This window comes from Phodopus roborovskii, unplaced genomic scaffold (genome assembly GCF_943737965.1).
Source record: "Phodopus roborovskii unplaced genomic scaffold, PHOROB, whole genome shotgun sequence".
NCBI classification, from domain to species: domain Eukaryota; kingdom Metazoa; phylum Chordata; class Mammalia; order Rodentia; family Cricetidae; genus Phodopus; species Phodopus roborovskii.
The window spans coordinates 46446806-46465714 of record NW_026126433.1 but is presented as its reverse complement, the minus strand read 5'-3'; the positions used below and the strand labels follow the sequence as shown (position 1 = coordinate 46465714).

The window sequence follows — 18909 nt, the reverse complement described above, 5'->3', positions numbered from 1 at the left end:
ATTTGTCATTCTTTACCTGTATTTAAATAAAAACAAGGTTAATCCAGCATAGAAAACATATAAGCAACATACAGCATAGTTGGTCTTTCAGTTTGTAAAGGAAGATTTTCTTTCAGATATTCCTGATCCATGTGCCTAAGTACAACATAAGAGAAGTTTCCTTCCAGCAGGAATTTGATAGGTTTAATGGTTTTATAAATACTAAGGTAGAGGAAGCTACATTAAATAAATACTAAGCTAGAGTTTACCTTTGCAAATGACTGAACACTTTTAACAGAAAAAGATATACTGGAAGAATATATAATTCACATTTGAATCACAAGAAATTTAGCAGTATTATTGTGTTTTAAATTCATTATTACATATGTATTATATCATTTAATTATACTTTGAAGTCTAATTAAGTGCATTCAGAGACAACAACTGGTTCATTATAGATACTACATTAAAACATTTAAAACTAAAGCCAATATAGTATTTTATTTTAGCGCTATGATTTACAATATTATGTTCTTTTTTATATATACCTCTAGAATGCTATTTTGCATCATATTTATATATACTTGAATTCTTTATATGTGTTCTATATATTAATTCAAGATTTTTAAGTGTTCCCATGAGGATAACATAGTCATATTTTAGTGCTGAAACATAGGAGGCCAGTTGGAGTTGGAATCTGTTGTAGAGGCCATTCACAAACAAAACAATTAAAAGCTATGGTACTAAATGGTATCACAAGAGATGGTGAACAGACTGAACCCTGCTGAACCCCAAACTATAGAGCTGAAGTGTATGTAACCAAATGTTCTAGAAATGGACTATAAAATCAGTCTTAGGTTCATATCCTTTTCTACCATAAACTGTAAATCTGTGGTTGGTATGTAATACCAGTACTAGCATTAGTGTTTGACATTAATAATAAGTTAGTAATACATGTTACATTTTAAAAACAGAGGAAATAGTGATAGTTGATTTTCAAACTTTATGCGAATCCATTTGTAGTTTAAGGCCCACATTGTATTTAACAGTTTACAAAATATTTTTTTGCTAGACTATTATAGAATCACGACCAAGGAAGGTTCATATCTTCTGTTCAAACTCAAATAATTTTATAATTTTATATTGTTCTTATAGTAAAAGTACTTTATAACTTTTCTGTAGTTTCTTAGTACTAAAAAAGTTTCTTAAAGTACTTTCTTAAACTTTAGTATACTTGTAAGTCTATAATAATATATTTATAGGATTCACTAAAGAAAACAAACCTCTAATGTATTAAATAAAGTGTCGTCACTTAGCAGCGTATGCATGAAAATCATAAACTTGCAGACCCAAGGTACATTTCGTTCTCTTCACTTTTGAAATGTAATTCCTTCTACAAAGTAACATAAAATGTGATGGCAGTTTTTAATTGCTTGGTATAAAAGAACTAGCAGAGTTCTTGATCTTTACACTTGGTTTTTATTTTTGATCTTTGGAATGTTTTCCTCTTAAAGTTTTGTGTTAAAGAAAATGGAATAGAATATGGATTGTGTATTAGATTTTAAATTGGCAAGTTTTAATTTTTGATATTTGCTAAGGAAACTATATAATATAGCCCCAATTAAAATAGTTTGCTATTTGTGGATTTCTTGTAACAGATTGGAAGGGGATAGGAATGAGAAGAGGAGCACAGTTTAAAAGCAGAACATTGCACTACATGTAAAGAAACATAGTTTGATAGATACATCACAAGTTAAGTTGGAACTCTATAGTTTGGTGACTGCATGACTTAGACCCATTATCTAGATTGAACAGGTGCTTCATTTCTGTTTGGAATATTTCCATAACTCTTTTTTAGTATTTTCCTCACAAATTTTCTTGTAGTAACTCATGTAGTGAATGCTGAGGGCTTGCTTGTGTCTGTATTTGAGACAAGGTCTCATGCAGTCCAGGCTGGCCTCAAGCTTAAGCTGAGGATGACCTTGAATTCCTGATTTTCTTGCTTTTACTTCTCAAGTGTTTATATTAGATATGTGCCACCACACCAGACTAGCTGCTTAAATTTTTACTAATAGGTTGTTATCTGAATCAACTTTAAGATGGGAATTACCTTTCTAAGATAGAGCAGTCATGTACAGAAGATGCCAGCAAATAAAAGAAATACCTTTTGAACATTATATGGTGTACATACATGAGAATCTGTTATTTTTACAGTTTTTTCTTCTAATAAATGAGGATAACTTATTTCCTTTTTATTCTTATAACTTTCAATGAATAACATGTTTTATTATATAAGTATCTGCAAAGAAAATGTAGATTTGTTTAATAAGTAAACTGATGCTTGTGTTCTTAAAAATCACTTCAAACCTTTTTATTCTGTTTCTCAACCTAGTTCTTTTATTTCAGGAAAGAATTTATAGCCCAGATTAGGCATCTTATTCAAAGTACTTGAAACTGTTTGTGGTTTGGGTTTTTTTTTAGAATGTTTTTGTATACGTGGTGAGGTATCTTGGGAAGGGAACACAATTCTAGACACAAAATTTATTTCATGTGTACTCTATGTATATAGCCTGAAAATAGTATTATGTGGTGTTTTTATTATGCCTGAGTTTGACTGAAACTTATGAATAGTATCAGGTACAGAATTTTCCATTTGTGCTGTTAGCACTTTAGATCCAGTAATTTCAGTTTAGGGTTGTTAAATCTATCTTACTTAACCATATCCCAGCTTGTCCTCAAGCACATCAGCAGTTAAGTTTGAAAAATTGCATGGTAGTGTGGTATAATGCAAAGGTCTAGTGATATTCTTACTCCCTGTGTCCTTAGCCTACAAAGTTCACATTGACTTCTAAGCTTCATTTTTATCATTGGTAAAATAAGATGATAAATACTTCACTTAGAAGGTACTTGTGAGGAGTAGATGAGATGGTAAATGTGAAAATTCCTTACAATGGTGCTCATTATTTATTCTAAGAACAACATGGGACCCTGTAACTTCAGCAGTGCTATTCCCTCAGGCCGGAGTGGTACCTAGCAAATAATACTTGCTGTCTTCCCCTGCCTTTTTGCACTGGCATAAAAGAGAAAATCTGCAGTTTCTTACAAGGAAATACACACACACAATATATCACCTTACATATCTGTCAACTCATAAATTACAACACAGCTTTTTTTTTAAAATTGGCCAAATTTTTACACAATTGCTGTACTACTTGAATATTGTTTGAACCCACATTTGGGGACTGGAGAGATGACTCAGAGGTTAAAAATATTTGTTACTCTTACAGAAGACCCAAATTTGGTTCCTTGCACCTACATGGTGGCTCACAACCTTCATTAACACCTTCTTCTGACTTCTGGGCACCACGCTGTATATGGTTTGTGCACATATGTGTGCATGTACATATATATGTGTGTGTGTGTGTGTGCGCGCACACACGCGGGCACATTTACTGGGTACACATAGTAATACAAACATTCATACTTATAAATCTAAAAGAAATTTTTAAGAAGATATTTAAGTCCATATTTTATATAACTTTTAAAATGTTTCTTTGTACTTTGAAAGTTATTTGTGTTGTTCTTTAGTTACAGTTATAAGAATAAAAGCTGGAGAAGGGGTGGGGATAAGTGATGTTCCCGAGTGAGAGTCCCAAGTGAATGGGGTCCCAAAGTAATGGACAATATGGGAGAGCATAGTAGGTGAGAGTGACCCAGGCGGGAGGAAATAACACGTCCCGCAGATAGAGCTTAAATGAGGGAGTTCATTTAGAAAAGGGGAGTGAGGGAGAAGGGAACAGAGGGGGAGAGAAGAAGACGGCAGGGGTAGCTGGTGGCCAACCGAAAGCAGGAGAGAGAAAGAGCAAAAGAGAAGGCAAAAGAGAGGGTAAGTGGGCAAGGGTCTGACTTTTAAAGGGGTCCATTACACCCTGCCTGCAGACTAGTTAGTACTCATGGAACCCTGGGCTGACCAGAGTACTGAGTGCATTCTGCCAGCTGACAGGGGCAGGCCAGCATAATGCCTGAATCCTTAAAAATTGAACTTTCACATGTGTTTTTAAGTTTATTCTATCATTCTAGAACCTTCTCTATGGAAGAAACCATATTGAGTTTTATGTCCAACAAATATACAATGTGGAAAAATTCTAAGAATTGAAATCTTTTTAAAGATATATGGGAATATCAGTAACAGAATTCTTTTATTTCTCTTTATTAAAAGAATTTCTTTAAATGCTAAGAGGAGCCTGTTTTCACTTTTGTCACTACTAACCAGAATTGAGCTGCAGGTGTGACTGGTAGAGTGCTTGCCTGGTATGCTGTTGAGCCAGATGCTGTGGTGCACATGTCATCCCAGGATACAGGAGGCAGAGGCAGGATGATTGCTGAAAGTTTCAGTCTTCAGGCTAGCAAGTGTGTTTCAAACACCAGGCAAACAAACAGAAAAAAACTACAGTTCCTTAATGAACCCATGTGAGCGAACACAGAAGGCTTCATAGACTTGAGTGATAAACTAGGACCTAGTCCTTTTAAGTTGTGCAGGCATAAGCAGGTCACTAAGCTTTTCTAATAGTTTGTTTATTAACAAGTTGAGCTAAGTCCTACTTCAGAAGAACATTATGGTCCTCAGATGGCATGATAGAGAGTAGAAAATGTTGCCATGGTGTAAAACAGTGCTTCAGAGTTCTTGACTTCTCATTACCGTAGTCCTCTTCAGTGAAGCTTGGGCAGCTCTCTTAGCATTTCCAATTGCATGATTTCAATTGCATAAATACATAGAATTACAAATAATTTCAGTAGTGCTAGAATACATTTATGAAAATATTTAACAATACAGTAGTTAATGGTTCCTTATTAATGTCATTAGTTTGGGTTTTTAATGGCTATATAAGTTTGTAAAAGTAATCACTATAAATAATGTTTTGAGATGCCTATAAATAACTATAGTGTGATTTCTGTTGGTGACAAAAGTCCTTAGCCTAGTCTGTTGTTGCTCCTGCTGGAGTTCAATCTCGCCTCAGCTAATGGCCTGTTGGGCAAAGAATTGCCCCCACCTTGACCACTGATTTGGACATGCAGTCCTATGTGCTTGCAGGAGACAAATATAGAAGACTGCTTGACCTTGCCAAGTCAGGGTAAGACAGCCATTCTACCTCCCTGCTGTTGTTGTGGTCTGTCAAGTCCTCTTGGCCTTAGCCAAATCTGGGTGTACCAACGTCGCTGTGAGACCTAGGGTGACTGTTCAGGTGGCTTGCTGTTTCTGTCCTTGCTGCACCTTTTGGAAGTTGTCCATCTGCATTTCCTGTCTACTCTAGTATTGTTATTTTCCTTCTCAGGTCTTGATGAGGTTGAAGATTAAACTATCACAACTATTATTCTCTCTTCCTAGTTAGATATATTAGGTACTAGACTTACGTTTTCCAGCTTAGGACAACTCTATTGTAAACTCCAATATGCCCTCACCCTAGGACTAGATATATAGGTCATTTTGTTCTCGATTTTCCTTTTCTTAGAGCACACTTGTTATTCACTGTTTTGTATATAGTTTTGTATTAAGCCTAAATCTTTTCTTTAGACTAAAAGGGGAATTGTAGTGAGATAGTCCTTCTGTGGCACTGACCACGCCCATTGGGGGTGGAGCCATGGGCCGAGTGACCTGTGGAAGGAGGTCGGAGGTGAGCCAGGAAAGGCTCTCTTTCTGGCGTGACTCGGACAGGAGAGGATCGGGTTGAATTTCCTGGTGTTCATCTGTCTAGGTTATAAGTTATTTCTCCCTGAATAAACATCTATTCGGCCTATTTGTTTATCCTGATCCTTATTTAACCGCGTTACTACACTGTAGTCTGTTGCTTGTATTTATAATTAAATGATCAGCATCAGTTAGGTTAGTGAAAATAATATCCTTGCTTCTTGTTACCCATGTTCAGATACTTCCTGGATTCTGCCATTTCTAAATATAAGATCTCTATGACATATTAATACCAACATTAACATTAACTGTATTTTAGAGTATTCAAAATGTATTTCTCAAGATACATTATTTAGACGTTAACTCGTTAATGTTAGTATTTGAAATTAAAAGTGCATGTGTACGTGTGCATACATGCATGCATGTGTGTGTATATATACCAAAATTGTAAAGAACATTTTCAAATAATATTAATTCAGGGATGTAAATCTGTAATTATATGTATGAGTTATATGACTATCAAAATTGATTGTTGCTAAAGCTGTTATTTAAATGAAATTACATTTCTTTTCTAAAACTGTTTCTAGGATCAGCCAAGATCTTGCTCTCATTGCTCGGGAGATCAACGATGTAGCAGGAGAAATAGATTCAGTGACTTCCTCAGGCACTGCCCCTAGTACCACAGTAAGCACTGCTGCCACCACCCCTGGCTCTGCCATAGACACTAGAGAAGAGGTAGGAGATCTTCATGGAGAAATGCATAAGGTTCTTCCTTTTCTTAATTTCTTTTGCTTTTAGCTTTCTGCTTAGTTTATTTTAGTTATGTCCACCCTCCCTGTCTGCATGTGGCTCTGTGTTTTCCAACTTTGCTTTAACAAATTTATGTTTTATAACAATTAGTAACAGACTAAAAGGCTAATATTTGGTCTACTATTAACATAAAAATAGAAAATTATTTAGCTATAAGCACTTTGCCTATTGATTCCTGATCTATAACATTACTTGAAATGTGAATGTAAATGTTATTTGGAAAATAAACTGAAGTTCAAATGACTGTGTAAGGTTTCAGTGAAGTTTGACATGAAAATACTCCAATTAAAAGAAATAGTCATTACTAGTTAATAGCAAAGAAAGAGAAAACTTCTACAGCCTTTAAAAATCATAATTTTTTGACAGATATACACAGTATTGTTTTTAAATAAATTAAAATGTATATTATGCAAACACTATCTTATAAATACTTATAAGTCCTCCAAATATTCTTACAAATTCTAGAATACAAGTTAGAATTTGTAAACTGTTTTCCACCCAGAACCATGGCCTCCGCCAGTATAGCTCCAGGAGATAGTACTTGCATAATGTTGTTTCGCAAACTACCTTTCTCTTAAAACAGATGATACAGTGGTGTCTCATCCCTCTGTTTTCATTAATTCCAAGGCACACATCAAAACTGGAGAATGTTTCAGTCTCTACTCTGTAGAATAAATGGTTTACATGTAGGCTATGGGCATCCTTACTCTTTACCCTCATCTCTAGGTTATTAACTAAACCTATTATAGTATCAAAATAGTTAGGCTATGTTGTTTAGAGAATGGTGAGTGGCAAGAAAGATGTCCATATATCTCTAGTAAGCACACAGCATTAAAAAATTCAACTTAGTTGAATCTCCAGATAAGGAAGATTGACTATACTCTCTAGCCATGCTGACTATTTTCATCTTGAGCCAAAGTCTAAGCCAAAGAGTTCGCCTTTAAAGGAATGAGTTTGTCTTTATATGGCCTAAAAGCTAGAGATAGATTTTATGTTTTTAAATGATTGAAAAGAATAGTGATTTATAACATGAAAAACATTTTAAATTCACATTTCAGTACCATAAATTTTTATTATAGTATAGCCGTTCTCGCTTGCCTAACTATTTTCTATGGCTGTTTCTGTGTTGCAGTGCAAAACTGAGTTCTCAGACAGACTGTATGGTTGCAAAGCCGAGAACATTTAAATCTGCCACTTTACAGAACAATGTTGCCAGCCCCTCATTCTGATAACTCCACTTCTTTATCGTATTAAATGTTCTAAATAGTAACCAAACATGCCTAGCCTTTTGGGCATTTAATTCTGGTAACCTGTGCTGATAATCTTTTCCTCAGTTGCTTTTTGTCACATTTTTTCTTATAAAGCTCCTTAATGGTCACTTCTTATTTATTTTTTGTTTGTATGTTTTCTAATTTAATAAATGATATTTCATTAATCTGTGTAGAGTTTTGTTACCACACTGATCAGTTATAAATGTATAAAAATTATTTGTTGGTTTTGAAAAGAGTCATGGTGGCAAGACATACACATGTCTCTGGTACAGTTAAATAATGTTATTTTCTCAGCTTTTTAACTAAATTTGACCTAACATAGCTATTCATTCACTGAGACCCAGTAAAATTACTGAAATATTTCATGGACTAGATTCCCATTCTCCTTTTGCTTTATTTCAGAATGTTACATAGTTCTCTGGTTGGTAAACCTATTACTTGGTGTTGCATGTCCATAGTCTTCACTATAGGTGGCAGGACACCATGTTTACTGTAAGAAGCTATATGTTCTCTATCACTGTTAAAAATTTGATTAAGACCCAAATACTTATTATGTGGATTAATTTTTGTTTCCTTTTGTAAACATAATTGGAATTTGCCATTTATGTGTCTTGTGAAGAAAATTTGGCACCTGGATTTGGGGAGGAAAAAAAGGAAAAAACAAGATAGAAAACTAAAAGAAAAAGAAACATTGTTTTATACTGGTAAGGCAATGTGAGTAAAGTGAACTCATTGTCCACCTACATGGCTCAGGGGTTTTTCTCTTTATCATCTCTTTTTCCTTTGGAGAACATCTTAATCATGCAAGAGTAATTTAGCATAATTAAATATTTCTGGTTCTGAAAAGAAGATCAGTATAGATGAGCATCTAGTTTATGGAAGAAACCTGTTTGGTGTGCTTATTTAAAAAGTAATTTGTTTATTGAAGATATGCTTCTGTTACTACTTGAAAATGAAATAACTTCTCTCTAATATAAAAAAGAAGTATAATGCCAGTATTTCTATACTTGCTACTATCTGTTCTCATAAGGGTTTGCTTTTGTTCTCCTAGTTGGTTGACCGTGTTTTTGATGAAAGCCTCAACTTCCGAAAGATACCTCCATTAGTTCATTCTAAAACACCAGAAGGAAACAATGGCCGATCTGGTGATTCAAGACCTCAGGCAGCAGAGCCTCCTGATCACCTAACAATTACAAGACGGAGAACCTGGAGTAGGGATGAAGTAAGCAAACTGCAAACTTTTAACATAAGGGGAAAAGGCATCCTTACTGTGCCATTAGGTCCCAGTTACTTTGGGGGTATCGAATTTGTTAATACATTATTAAGGAGAAGAGTTGTCCAAACTAATTAATAATGTATAAAAGAGTCAAGATTAATTCTAAATTAACCTAATAGCCACTATTTATAAAACAAAACAAAACAAAAAACTATTAAATCTTTTTTTTTTTTTTTTTTTTTTTTTAAATGAATATAGGAATAGAAAATGGCTCCATAGTTAAGAGTTCTTGCTGCTATTGTAAAGGACCCAGGCTTGGTTCTTAGCACCAAGATAGTAGCTCACACCCATGTCCAGTCCTAGGGGATCTGACACCCTGTGATCTCATTGGTCAGTAAGCATACATGTGTACCTACATAAAGGCAGGGGAAAAAAATACACACATTAAAAACAAACAAACAAACAAAAACCTTTTTTGTTGTTGTTAATGAATATGTTAGTAGGTATAGTAGTAAACACGTGGATACACGTACAGGTTTTTTAATCATTTGAGCTCTGGAGTTTGAGAGCAGGCTGGGTATAACATGGAAAGACCTGTCTCTAAATGAATGCCATTGAAAACCCACAAACAGACAGGTTCATGCCAATGGAAAAATAGATGAAAAGAGCTTAGGAAAAATCAGGGATATAGAGGGGTTTTTACACACACACACACACACACACACACGCACACACACGCACACACACGCACGCACACGTACATCATTTGAAATAGCACCATGCAAAGGGCTAATTGAGATCAGTGTGCGGAGCTTAGTAGAGGAAGTCTATAGCAACAAGACATTCACAAAAGGGAACTGATCAAGTCTGTACTTTTGGATCCCTGGGTTCAAGGACCTAAATACTAGTGTGTACAAATGTTTTGTATTGCCAAGTCTGGTGGCACATGCCTTTAATCCCAAGGCTTGGTATGAAGAGGCAGGCAGAATTCTGAGTTCAAGGCCAACCTGGTCATCATAGAAAGTTTCAAGACAGTCAAGGCTACACAGAAAAACCATGTCTCAAAAAATCAAACAGGGAAAAAATGTGTTTTATTTGTTTGTTTTCTTAATCATTTTGTTGGTTCTGGAGACTGGGTCTCATGTAGCCCAGGCTGGCCTCAAGTACCATGTAGCTACAGTTGATCTTCAGCTGTTATCCTCCTGCCTCTCCCTCACAAATACTGTTTTGTGGATTTACTCCACTATGATTGGTACTGAATGCTTTTAGTAGTACTGAACAGAAGTCACCAATAAGAAAGCTGCAGAGTTGCAATGCCATTCCCTAAGAGGCAGTCACAACATAATTTTTCTGTTGAACCCTGATAGTGGTTAATTTGTTTTTCTATAAACAAAAGGATCCATTCTCTTTACCCATATTCATTGTGTTCCTTAGGTATGAGGTGACAAATTCTTCTAAATGTAGTAAAATTTTGAGGAAGAAGTTTATATTTTCTGTGAAGTCATCTTAAGGTTGATATCAGAAGTTTAATGCATTGTAACACTGACCTATAATTTATGGAGTAGAAAAAAAAGAGAAACCTTGTTCTATGGTAATCTTTCCATAGAATGCTGTACCTTTCTTCTTCTTAATATATATATTTTCACTTTTATTCCATCTGTTCCCTCAAGGCCTAAAAATCCCATAATTCCTACTTTTCCTTTCCTTTTTTTTCTTGTGGCTTTCTATATTTACTCACTAAGCCTTTTATCCAGATCTGTCTGTGTCATGAGAACTTCCTATTCCTATCATACTATTGAGCTTACTTCACAGTTCTTACAGTACTGCATTATAAAATCTAGAGTGGTTTACCTGCTTTCTTACACAGTATTTAATAGCATCTCTGTGTTATATTGTTAAACCATGTTCTGTTGCTTTTTTAAAGCATTTTGTTATCCAAAGTTGTGTCTTATCATTATGGGTTCTTTTTAGAGAATTCACATTTAGTTCTGACAGCTATAGGGCTATTTTGGAAGCCACTTCTAGAATCAAATTGGGTCCTTGTACTCTCCTACTCTTGCTTTGTCTTTTGTGATTTAGGTTTAACTCAGCTAGCTACCTGTCTTAAACACAGCTGTCTTGTTCCCTGCTCTGTGGCTGTCTTCTCCCTGCAGCAGAGAACTAAGTTGTGCCAGAGATCATCGGAGCCTAAAATCTCTCAGTGGCATGCAATGACAGAAGTTTGCTGACCCTTAGTTTTACCCCTGGTTCTCAACTGCAGCAATACCTGCCAACTCTCATCATGAAAATTTACTACTTTGAGTAAATTCTTTAAAATTTGTCTCTCTAACTAGTCTCTGAAGAATAAGTAAATAATATAGTAATTTACTTACATTTTCCCACTTATGATAATGTGAATTATAAATATGAGAGGCAGGATCATGATATTAATTAAAGAGGATAAAATGGGTTATTTTTGAAATGAGATAACCAAAAAAATAGGGAACTTTGACAAGCTATTTAACAAAGGAACTCATTGGTGATGATTCTTTGGTTTTTCTCAATTTAATTACTTTTATTATATCATTCTTTTAAATTAAAATTGGTATAAACACATCAATATACTGAGTTGTAGCTATTATTCTTAAGTTATTCAATAAGTATATATTAATGAGCTTTTTTTTCTCTGTTGCAGGTCATGGGAGATAATCTGCTACTGTCATCTGTCTTTCAGTTCTCTAGAAAGATAAGACAATCTATTGATAAAACAGCTGGGAAAATTAGGTACTTTGTGTTCCTCTAATCACTACTTTGTAATCACTACTTTGTTTCCTGTTCCCTTTGCTTCAGACCTGGTGCCACAGCTGTGAGGAGCTAGTGATGTCACTGGTGTGGATTCTTATTGTTGTTATTGCCAGTTACTTTTCAGCTATAAGGAGTAGTGTTGGCTAAACAAATATCCCTAGTCATAAATAAACCCATTTGTAATTGAGAATTAACATTTTCAGTTATTAGTAACCAAAGCCATTTTTCTTCACAAAATATTAGTAAATATTTTTAAATTAAATGTATTTGGTTGAATGATTTGTGGCTGTATGTTACTTGCTGCATTCTATTTTGACCTCTTCACAATTAATCATAGAAGGCAAATATGAAAATGTGAGAGTCTAGTTTAGAGTGACAGTATACTGAGAAGGAAATATGGGAAAGATCATATAGTAACCCATACCAAAGGCCTTTGGGGAAATTCATAGAAAAAAGAGTGAATTGAAGAAATGAGATTATTTTTATTTTTATTAAGTTTATTACTGAATGCCAAGCTTGAGACACAGATATGATGAACCAGAATATAGGATCGTATATGATGGTTTGCTGTGTAGTTAAGAGTAAAAGGCAATAGAAAGAAGGTAGTATATAACCAGATTTTAATTTGGGCGGTCAGCTCAAAAGAAACAACATGAAGACTTACTATTAATTATGAAAGCTCAGCCTTAGCGTGGGTTTGTTTCTAACTAGTCTTTATAACTTAAATTAACCCGTATCTTTTAAATTTTTTTGTTTTTCATTTTTTTGTTGTTTTGTTTTTGTGGCCCAGTTACCTTTACTCTGTACTGCCTATCCTGCTTGCTCTCCTGTCTGGCTGGCGATTCTGCCTTTCCTCTTCCCAGAGCTCTCTCTGCCTGGAAGTCCCACCTATTCCTCCTGCCTAGCTCTTTCTTGACCATTCAGCTTTTTATTACACCAGTCATACAGCAGCACATCTTCATACAGCGTACAACTCTTCTGCAACAGAAGGTTCACTTTTATCTCAGATACTCAGGAGGGGTGGTATGGGGAAAGTATTAAAAAGTGTGTGTGACTACTAATAAATCTAAAGAATACAGACTGGCATTCTGCATGGGAATAGCCATGGTGGTTTGGGAATGACCACAGCTTAGAAATGAACTCAAGATGCCCAGTGAAAATCTAACCATATTCACACTTAAATTGTTTGAATGTTCCTACTGTCCAGTAGTCTTTGCCACCATCTAGTCTACTAGCTTGGTGACAATTGGCCCTCAGGTGATAAACTACTGTTTGTATCCGAGGCTACTTGTATTAAGGATTTAGTATATATGGGTAAGACATTTTTGTCCTAGTGCCAACAACTTTATTGGAAAAATTATTTTAGTGTACTAATTTTAAATGAAATAAGCTTTGAAATGTATTGTGTTTTAATGGCAGAGATTGGTCCCAATTACTCTTTTGAATTTTATTGTAATCTGATGGCCATTTTTAAATTACCATTCTAAGTAAAAAAAAAAAAAAGAAAAAAAAGAAAAAAAAAAAAACTTTTGACCAGTATAGCTTTGTATAAAATAACCAGCTGATGTGGTTTTCTGCTTCCTTAGCATCCACATAGGTGATTGGAGTTAATTTCCTAAAGCCAAAGTGATAGGTTTGAAATCGTACACTTTTAAAAATAAGCTCTTATTCTTCCAATAAGACATTGCTTCAGTAAATCAGGAGTCTTGAGTAGCTGTCCTATGTTCTTTTCACCAACAATGGAACTTTTAGGAGTTTTAGAAGCCCTGTGCATTAGACTCATTAATTATCTTCTGGGAAAAGTCCCTGAATTTTTAGCTCCTCATTGCTAAACACAATTGTCCAGGCCCATTGTAGTTTTCACTTAGCCTATGGAGTCCTCATTATTTTCCTACTTTACATAAGTCTTGTTGCTAAAAAGACTATTTGAAAAGGCACAATACATTTCTTATTCCTTGATAGCTTAGTCATTAAGTGAAGTTCTTAGGTACCTGGCATTGGCATTCAGTCTTTCCTGTTTGGAAAATTTCTTAGCTCAGAAGAATTTCCTTCTGTGGGTTCTCCACCTTTCTTAACCTGGTTATGAAAAATTACAGATGTTCAGAACTTAATTTTGATTAATGTGTGCTTTTAAATAACATTTGAAGAAAGAGCGTTAGGAATTGTAAGTGAGGGCTGGAGAGATAGCTCAAAGGTAAAGAGCACTAGCTGTCTTCCAGAGGTCCTGAGTTCAATTCACAGTTGCCACATGGTGGCTCACAATCATCTGTAATGAGATCTGGTGCCCTCCTCTGGTGTGAAGGCATATATAATAAATAAATAAATCTTTTTTAAAGAAAAAAGACTGTTAATGTACAGGATTTATTGGACCAGGTTTATTGAAGAACTTAAACAGAAAGGTCTTTAAATCTTTCTAAACCTGATGACTTGTGTCTCAGATTTCTTAATGTATTGGAGAGAGAATTCTGCATTTAGTTGACAGAAAAAATTATAGTACTTTAAAAATTAAGACGTTTTAAATATAATATTTTATCAGTTCTTTTTGTTAGAAATATATAAAACGTTATACTTTCTTAACTCCTAAGTTATGTGCTAAGTTAACATTAACATGAATTAAGAATTTGAGTAGCAATCTAGTATGTAGTCCAGTTTTCCATCTTTAAGGTAATGTGCAAACTTTGATCCATCAAAAAGGTTGATGGTTCCTGTGTAAAGAGGTTTTAACCAACAGTTGCATACCTAATTTTGTCTTACTTATACTTTACATTTCTATCTAAGTTAAACTTTCTTAAGCAGTAGGTATATCATTAGTTACAAATAATAACAATACTTCTATTCAGTTTTCAGTTAAAAATAAGATAAACATTAGTTTAGGCATGTATTAGTATCCAGTCAGTTATGTTTTTTAATAGTTTTTTTTACGTTCATGAATTGATAGTATTAGCTAATTATTAATTCTGAGATCATTCAATAGTTGTTTTATTTTTCTTTGTGTAGTTTTGAAGTGATATCTTGTTTTTATATTATCACCAAAACAATGAAAGGTTACAATGCTTCTAATTTTTGACCTTTAGAATATTATTTAAAGACAAAGATCGGAACTGGGATGACATAGAGAGCAAGTTAAGAGCTGAAAGTGAAGTTCCAATTGTGAAGACCTCAAGCATGGTATGGTGGCTTTTCAGAATGAAAACATTTCAGTGGCATGGCATCGTTAGCAGGGAAAGAAATAGTTTTGAATATTTTAGTTTACATTCTAAAAGACTGTATGCATGCATAGATTCAGTAAATTTCAACCAGTGATGTTTAAAATATCAGTTGTTTCGTGGTCACAGAGAGCACTAAGGAGGCTCTTCTGTGTTTCTCACTGTGATGCAATCTTGTTTACATGATAATTATATACTATAAAGATGTAGCTTTTAATTTAGAACTTAAATTTTAAGTTGACAGATTACTTCCATTTACTTAATACAGTGTTTATCTTTTAAAAAGCATGGATTTATCAGATGTTTTCCTATGTTGATATATTACTTTATATATTTTTCCAAAGAAAACTCAGGCACATTGTTAAAATATTGCAAAAATGATTGAAACAAATGTTTCAAAACCTTCCTTTCTATAGTAGTAAATTGCCTTGAATTTCTATTAGTATTATTGAAAAAAAATTACTCGGTTTTATTATTAAAGATTCTAATTTGGATCTTGTTTGTTGGTTGTCCTTTGGTATAAGTACTAACACAATATTATAGAGATAGAGATGCATTGCTTGTAATCCGAGAATGTCTTAGGAAGCTAATTTGGAGTATTGCTTTTCCTGCAGGAAATTTCTTCTATTTTACAAGAGCTGAAAAGAGTTGAAAAACAGTTGCAAGGTAAATTTATTAAGTTAAGTAATTAAGCTTCTGGATATGGTAGTGTAGGGTGTCTGGTAGATGTATATAATCCCAACATTCAGGAGGCAGAGGATTGAGGCTTAGAACAGCTCAGTGTATTCTGTTTCTGAAATTATATTATTTTCTTAATTATTGAGACAGTATTTGATTAAATGTACCAACTAGTACATACGAAAGTATAGAGTTGAATATATCCAAATTATTCATAAAAGGGAATCTTTACAACTCTATAAAAGGACTGGAGATGTTTGTCAGTCCTAGAGTATCTGCCTAGCATGAGTGAGGCCCTAACTACTAGCCACATAGAATGAATATATGGATAGCTCCCAGTATAAAAACTAAAATATTATAAATTAGATTTTTAAAAAATCTGTTTTAAAATTTGATGCAAATTGGTTTCAAACTGTCTGTGTAGCTGGGGATGACCTGGAACTCTTGAGCCTCCTCCCTCCTCCTCTGATGTTACCATACCTAGCATAAAAGTGAGAGGATATTTTCATATTTATATTTGATAAAATCTGGGTGTTGAAAACATAACCAATTTTCAGTATCCTTCTATGATGGTAAACTCTAAAAGCTCTTAGCTTTTATCCTTCCAAGTGATAGTCTGTTCACTATGTTATTGAAAACAGAAGTATATCTGGTTTTTTGTTTTTTGTTTTTTTTTTTTCAGTGATCAATGCCATGATTGACCCAGATGGAACTTTGGAGGCTCTTAACAACATGGGATTTCCCAATGCTATCCTGCCATCTCCACCAAAACAGAAGTCCAGTCCTGTTAATAACCACACCAGCCCTAGTCAGACACCAGCACTTTGCCCCCCAGAAACCAGGGCTCTAGACCCTGTAGCAGCTACAGCCTCAGCTGAGTTTGAGAATGTTGAATCTGAGGCTGACTTCAGTATCCATTTCAATAGGTTCAATCCTGATGGGGAAGAAGAAGATGCTACAGTACATGAGTGACATTCCCTTGGTTAGAGACATTACCTGTGGAGTGACTAGGGATATTGGAAGCAGCATGATGTTGACATACAAAACAAGAGAGCTTGGTCAGCAACAATCTTGTTATCTTTGTCTTCTTGATTTATTTATTTATTTTTACCTCTAATGTGTCATACCAGTCTTTTCAAACCACTCAACCACTTGAAGCACACTTAGCAAAAGGCAGCTTGTGTCGGCTTTGCCTTTTGTGGTTTCATGGTTTTCAAATTGAACCATATCATTGCATCTTTTCCCTTCATAGATCTTTGTGTTTGTTTGTTTTAAGCCATACTATGACCTACAAACTAAAATATCCATCATTTCTGAGCCCCTGTGTCTCCTGTGCCAAGCTACTCCCTGAGATGAACTTCTCTTCAGCTGTACAGATTGTTAAACCATTCAATTTGCTTCTTAATAATAGGGTTTATATTATTACTCACTGTCATTGAACACAGTGACACCATGCTCGGTAGAGTAAAGCAGAACCTCCACAGCAATCATCCTGTGTCTGAAGATTTTTCCAATATAGTGTGATTTTATATAACTATTGCTAATTAACTTGTCTTGGGATTTATGGAAATTAACTATTATGTTTGCACTAAGATTTACTGGGAGTGATAGATGGACATATCTATATATCATTAAGGACTGACTTATCTTTCTGTACATAGGAAGTTAACATACTGTATTTGTTTTAACCCCACAGTGTTTTACTCCACTTTTCAAAAAGATCCATTTGGCACTTTTATCATTTTTTTTTTCCCTTACCTCCTTCCCTCCTCAACCTCACCCTTCCTTCCTTCCTTTCTTTTCTTTTGTCTCTCTTTTAGATGAAATGACAACTAGAAAGGTCATACTTGACTGATAGTTTAGGTGGAGTATATTTTTAAAATTAAGAACATGTATATTTATCCTGTGTTACCAAGTTTTAATGTGTCAGTTGGGGGGGAGGGGATCCCTCTGAAGTGATCATGAGTTTAATTTTTCTTCATTAGGAGATATGGAGAACCAGTAATTGTGAGAGTAGTTGATAGTTCCACTCCCAGTCATTGAATTGCTTCTGTGTTTCCCTGTAGGTCCATAGTAACCCTGTGTCAGTAAGTCTTACACATTTGTAAGGACCCTGCAAGACAGCAACGACGACTAAGGCTCTGGGCTAATAGCTACTATAAAGAAAGCCTGTGAAAAATACCTTCTTTAAACTTTGTTTTTGTTACTGTTTTGTTTTCTTTCCAGTAAGCTCACATTTCAATAAGTTTTTAAATAAAGGAATTATTTTTGTGTTTCCAGAACACTATAATTTGGGTGAATTTTAATTCTTTAAAATATTAATAGGCCTTGATTTGCTTCAATGGCCCCATTAGTCTATAAAGAGTAAACTGCAACTTTTATGATATGGTCTTTGATATATTAGCAATAACCTGTGCTACATTTGTTTTAAGGGAAGGTTAGATGTATACTTCAAGATTTTTCAGGATTCAAGAAATCCTGTGCTGTTGGATCAGTTAATAAAACTGCAAAATCTTTTTGTAAACATGGAAAAGCAAAGTCTGCTGTATTATGGATTTTTCTTTAAATTAAAAAGAAAAGGAACTGTTCTTATAAAGATAAATTTTCAATTCTAATGAAGTAAAGCTTCAAAAGAGTTTCAAAAATATAAGGGGAGTGAGATGCTTTGAAGAAACAAACAAAACATGCAAACAGGGTCAGTCCATTTGAAGAAAAAATATGCAAAATAATCATCATTGTTCCCTCCTTTAGTTAATGTTTGGTACTGAGTCTGTCCACATGGAAGTACATGATAAGGAGTCTAAGAAAGTATTAAAATATATACTTACATTATTGTTTGTTTACACAGTTTTGTTCAATTATAAACATTTGGCCTTTTACTATGTTATTTTTATTTTGTATGAATACATTCTCCTTATTTATTTTTGTTACATTTATTACGTTATTTTGTTATGCATTTACAACTCCATTTTTAAATAAAGTGTTTCTGGAACTTTATGCAGTGATACAGAATTCATATCTTCTACCATCTGATAGACGTACATTCATCAATTTACCAAACAACTGTCCACAGAAAATTTTCTAGTGCACTAGCAAAGGAGCCTTCCAGTGCTAATGACCATATGATCTTCCAAAGAAAATATTCTTAAGAGAATTACTAGAAATGTAATACAATAGCTTAATACTTGAGTGTAACACACACAGACACATCATTTGCAGTCAGCCTTGGATCATCCAAAAGCTTTGTGACAGTAGAATATTGGGGGGGACAAAGAAATT

General features: G+C 34.3%; 1 protein-coding gene across 1 annotated transcript in view; it reads left to right on the top strand.

The window, feature by feature from the left end:
* Cep170 (centrosomal protein 170) overlaps positions 1–18627 on the top strand; it is a 78519-nt gene extending 59892 nt beyond the window's left edge. Inside the window, exons 15-20 of the mRNA XM_051186389.1 lie at positions 6253–6400; positions 8798–8968; positions 11637–11725; positions 14821–14914; positions 15567–15618; positions 16313–18627. Coding sequence (XP_051042346.1) covers positions 6253–6400; positions 8798–8968; positions 11637–11725; positions 14821–14914; positions 15567–15618; positions 16313–16602 — 844 coding nt within the window. The 3' untranslated portion in view covers positions 16603–18627. The remainder of the gene's footprint in view (positions 1–6252; positions 6401–8797; positions 8969–11636; positions 11726–14820; positions 14915–15566; positions 15619–16312) is intronic.
* The last annotated feature ends 282 nt before the right edge of the window (positions 18628–18909 follow it).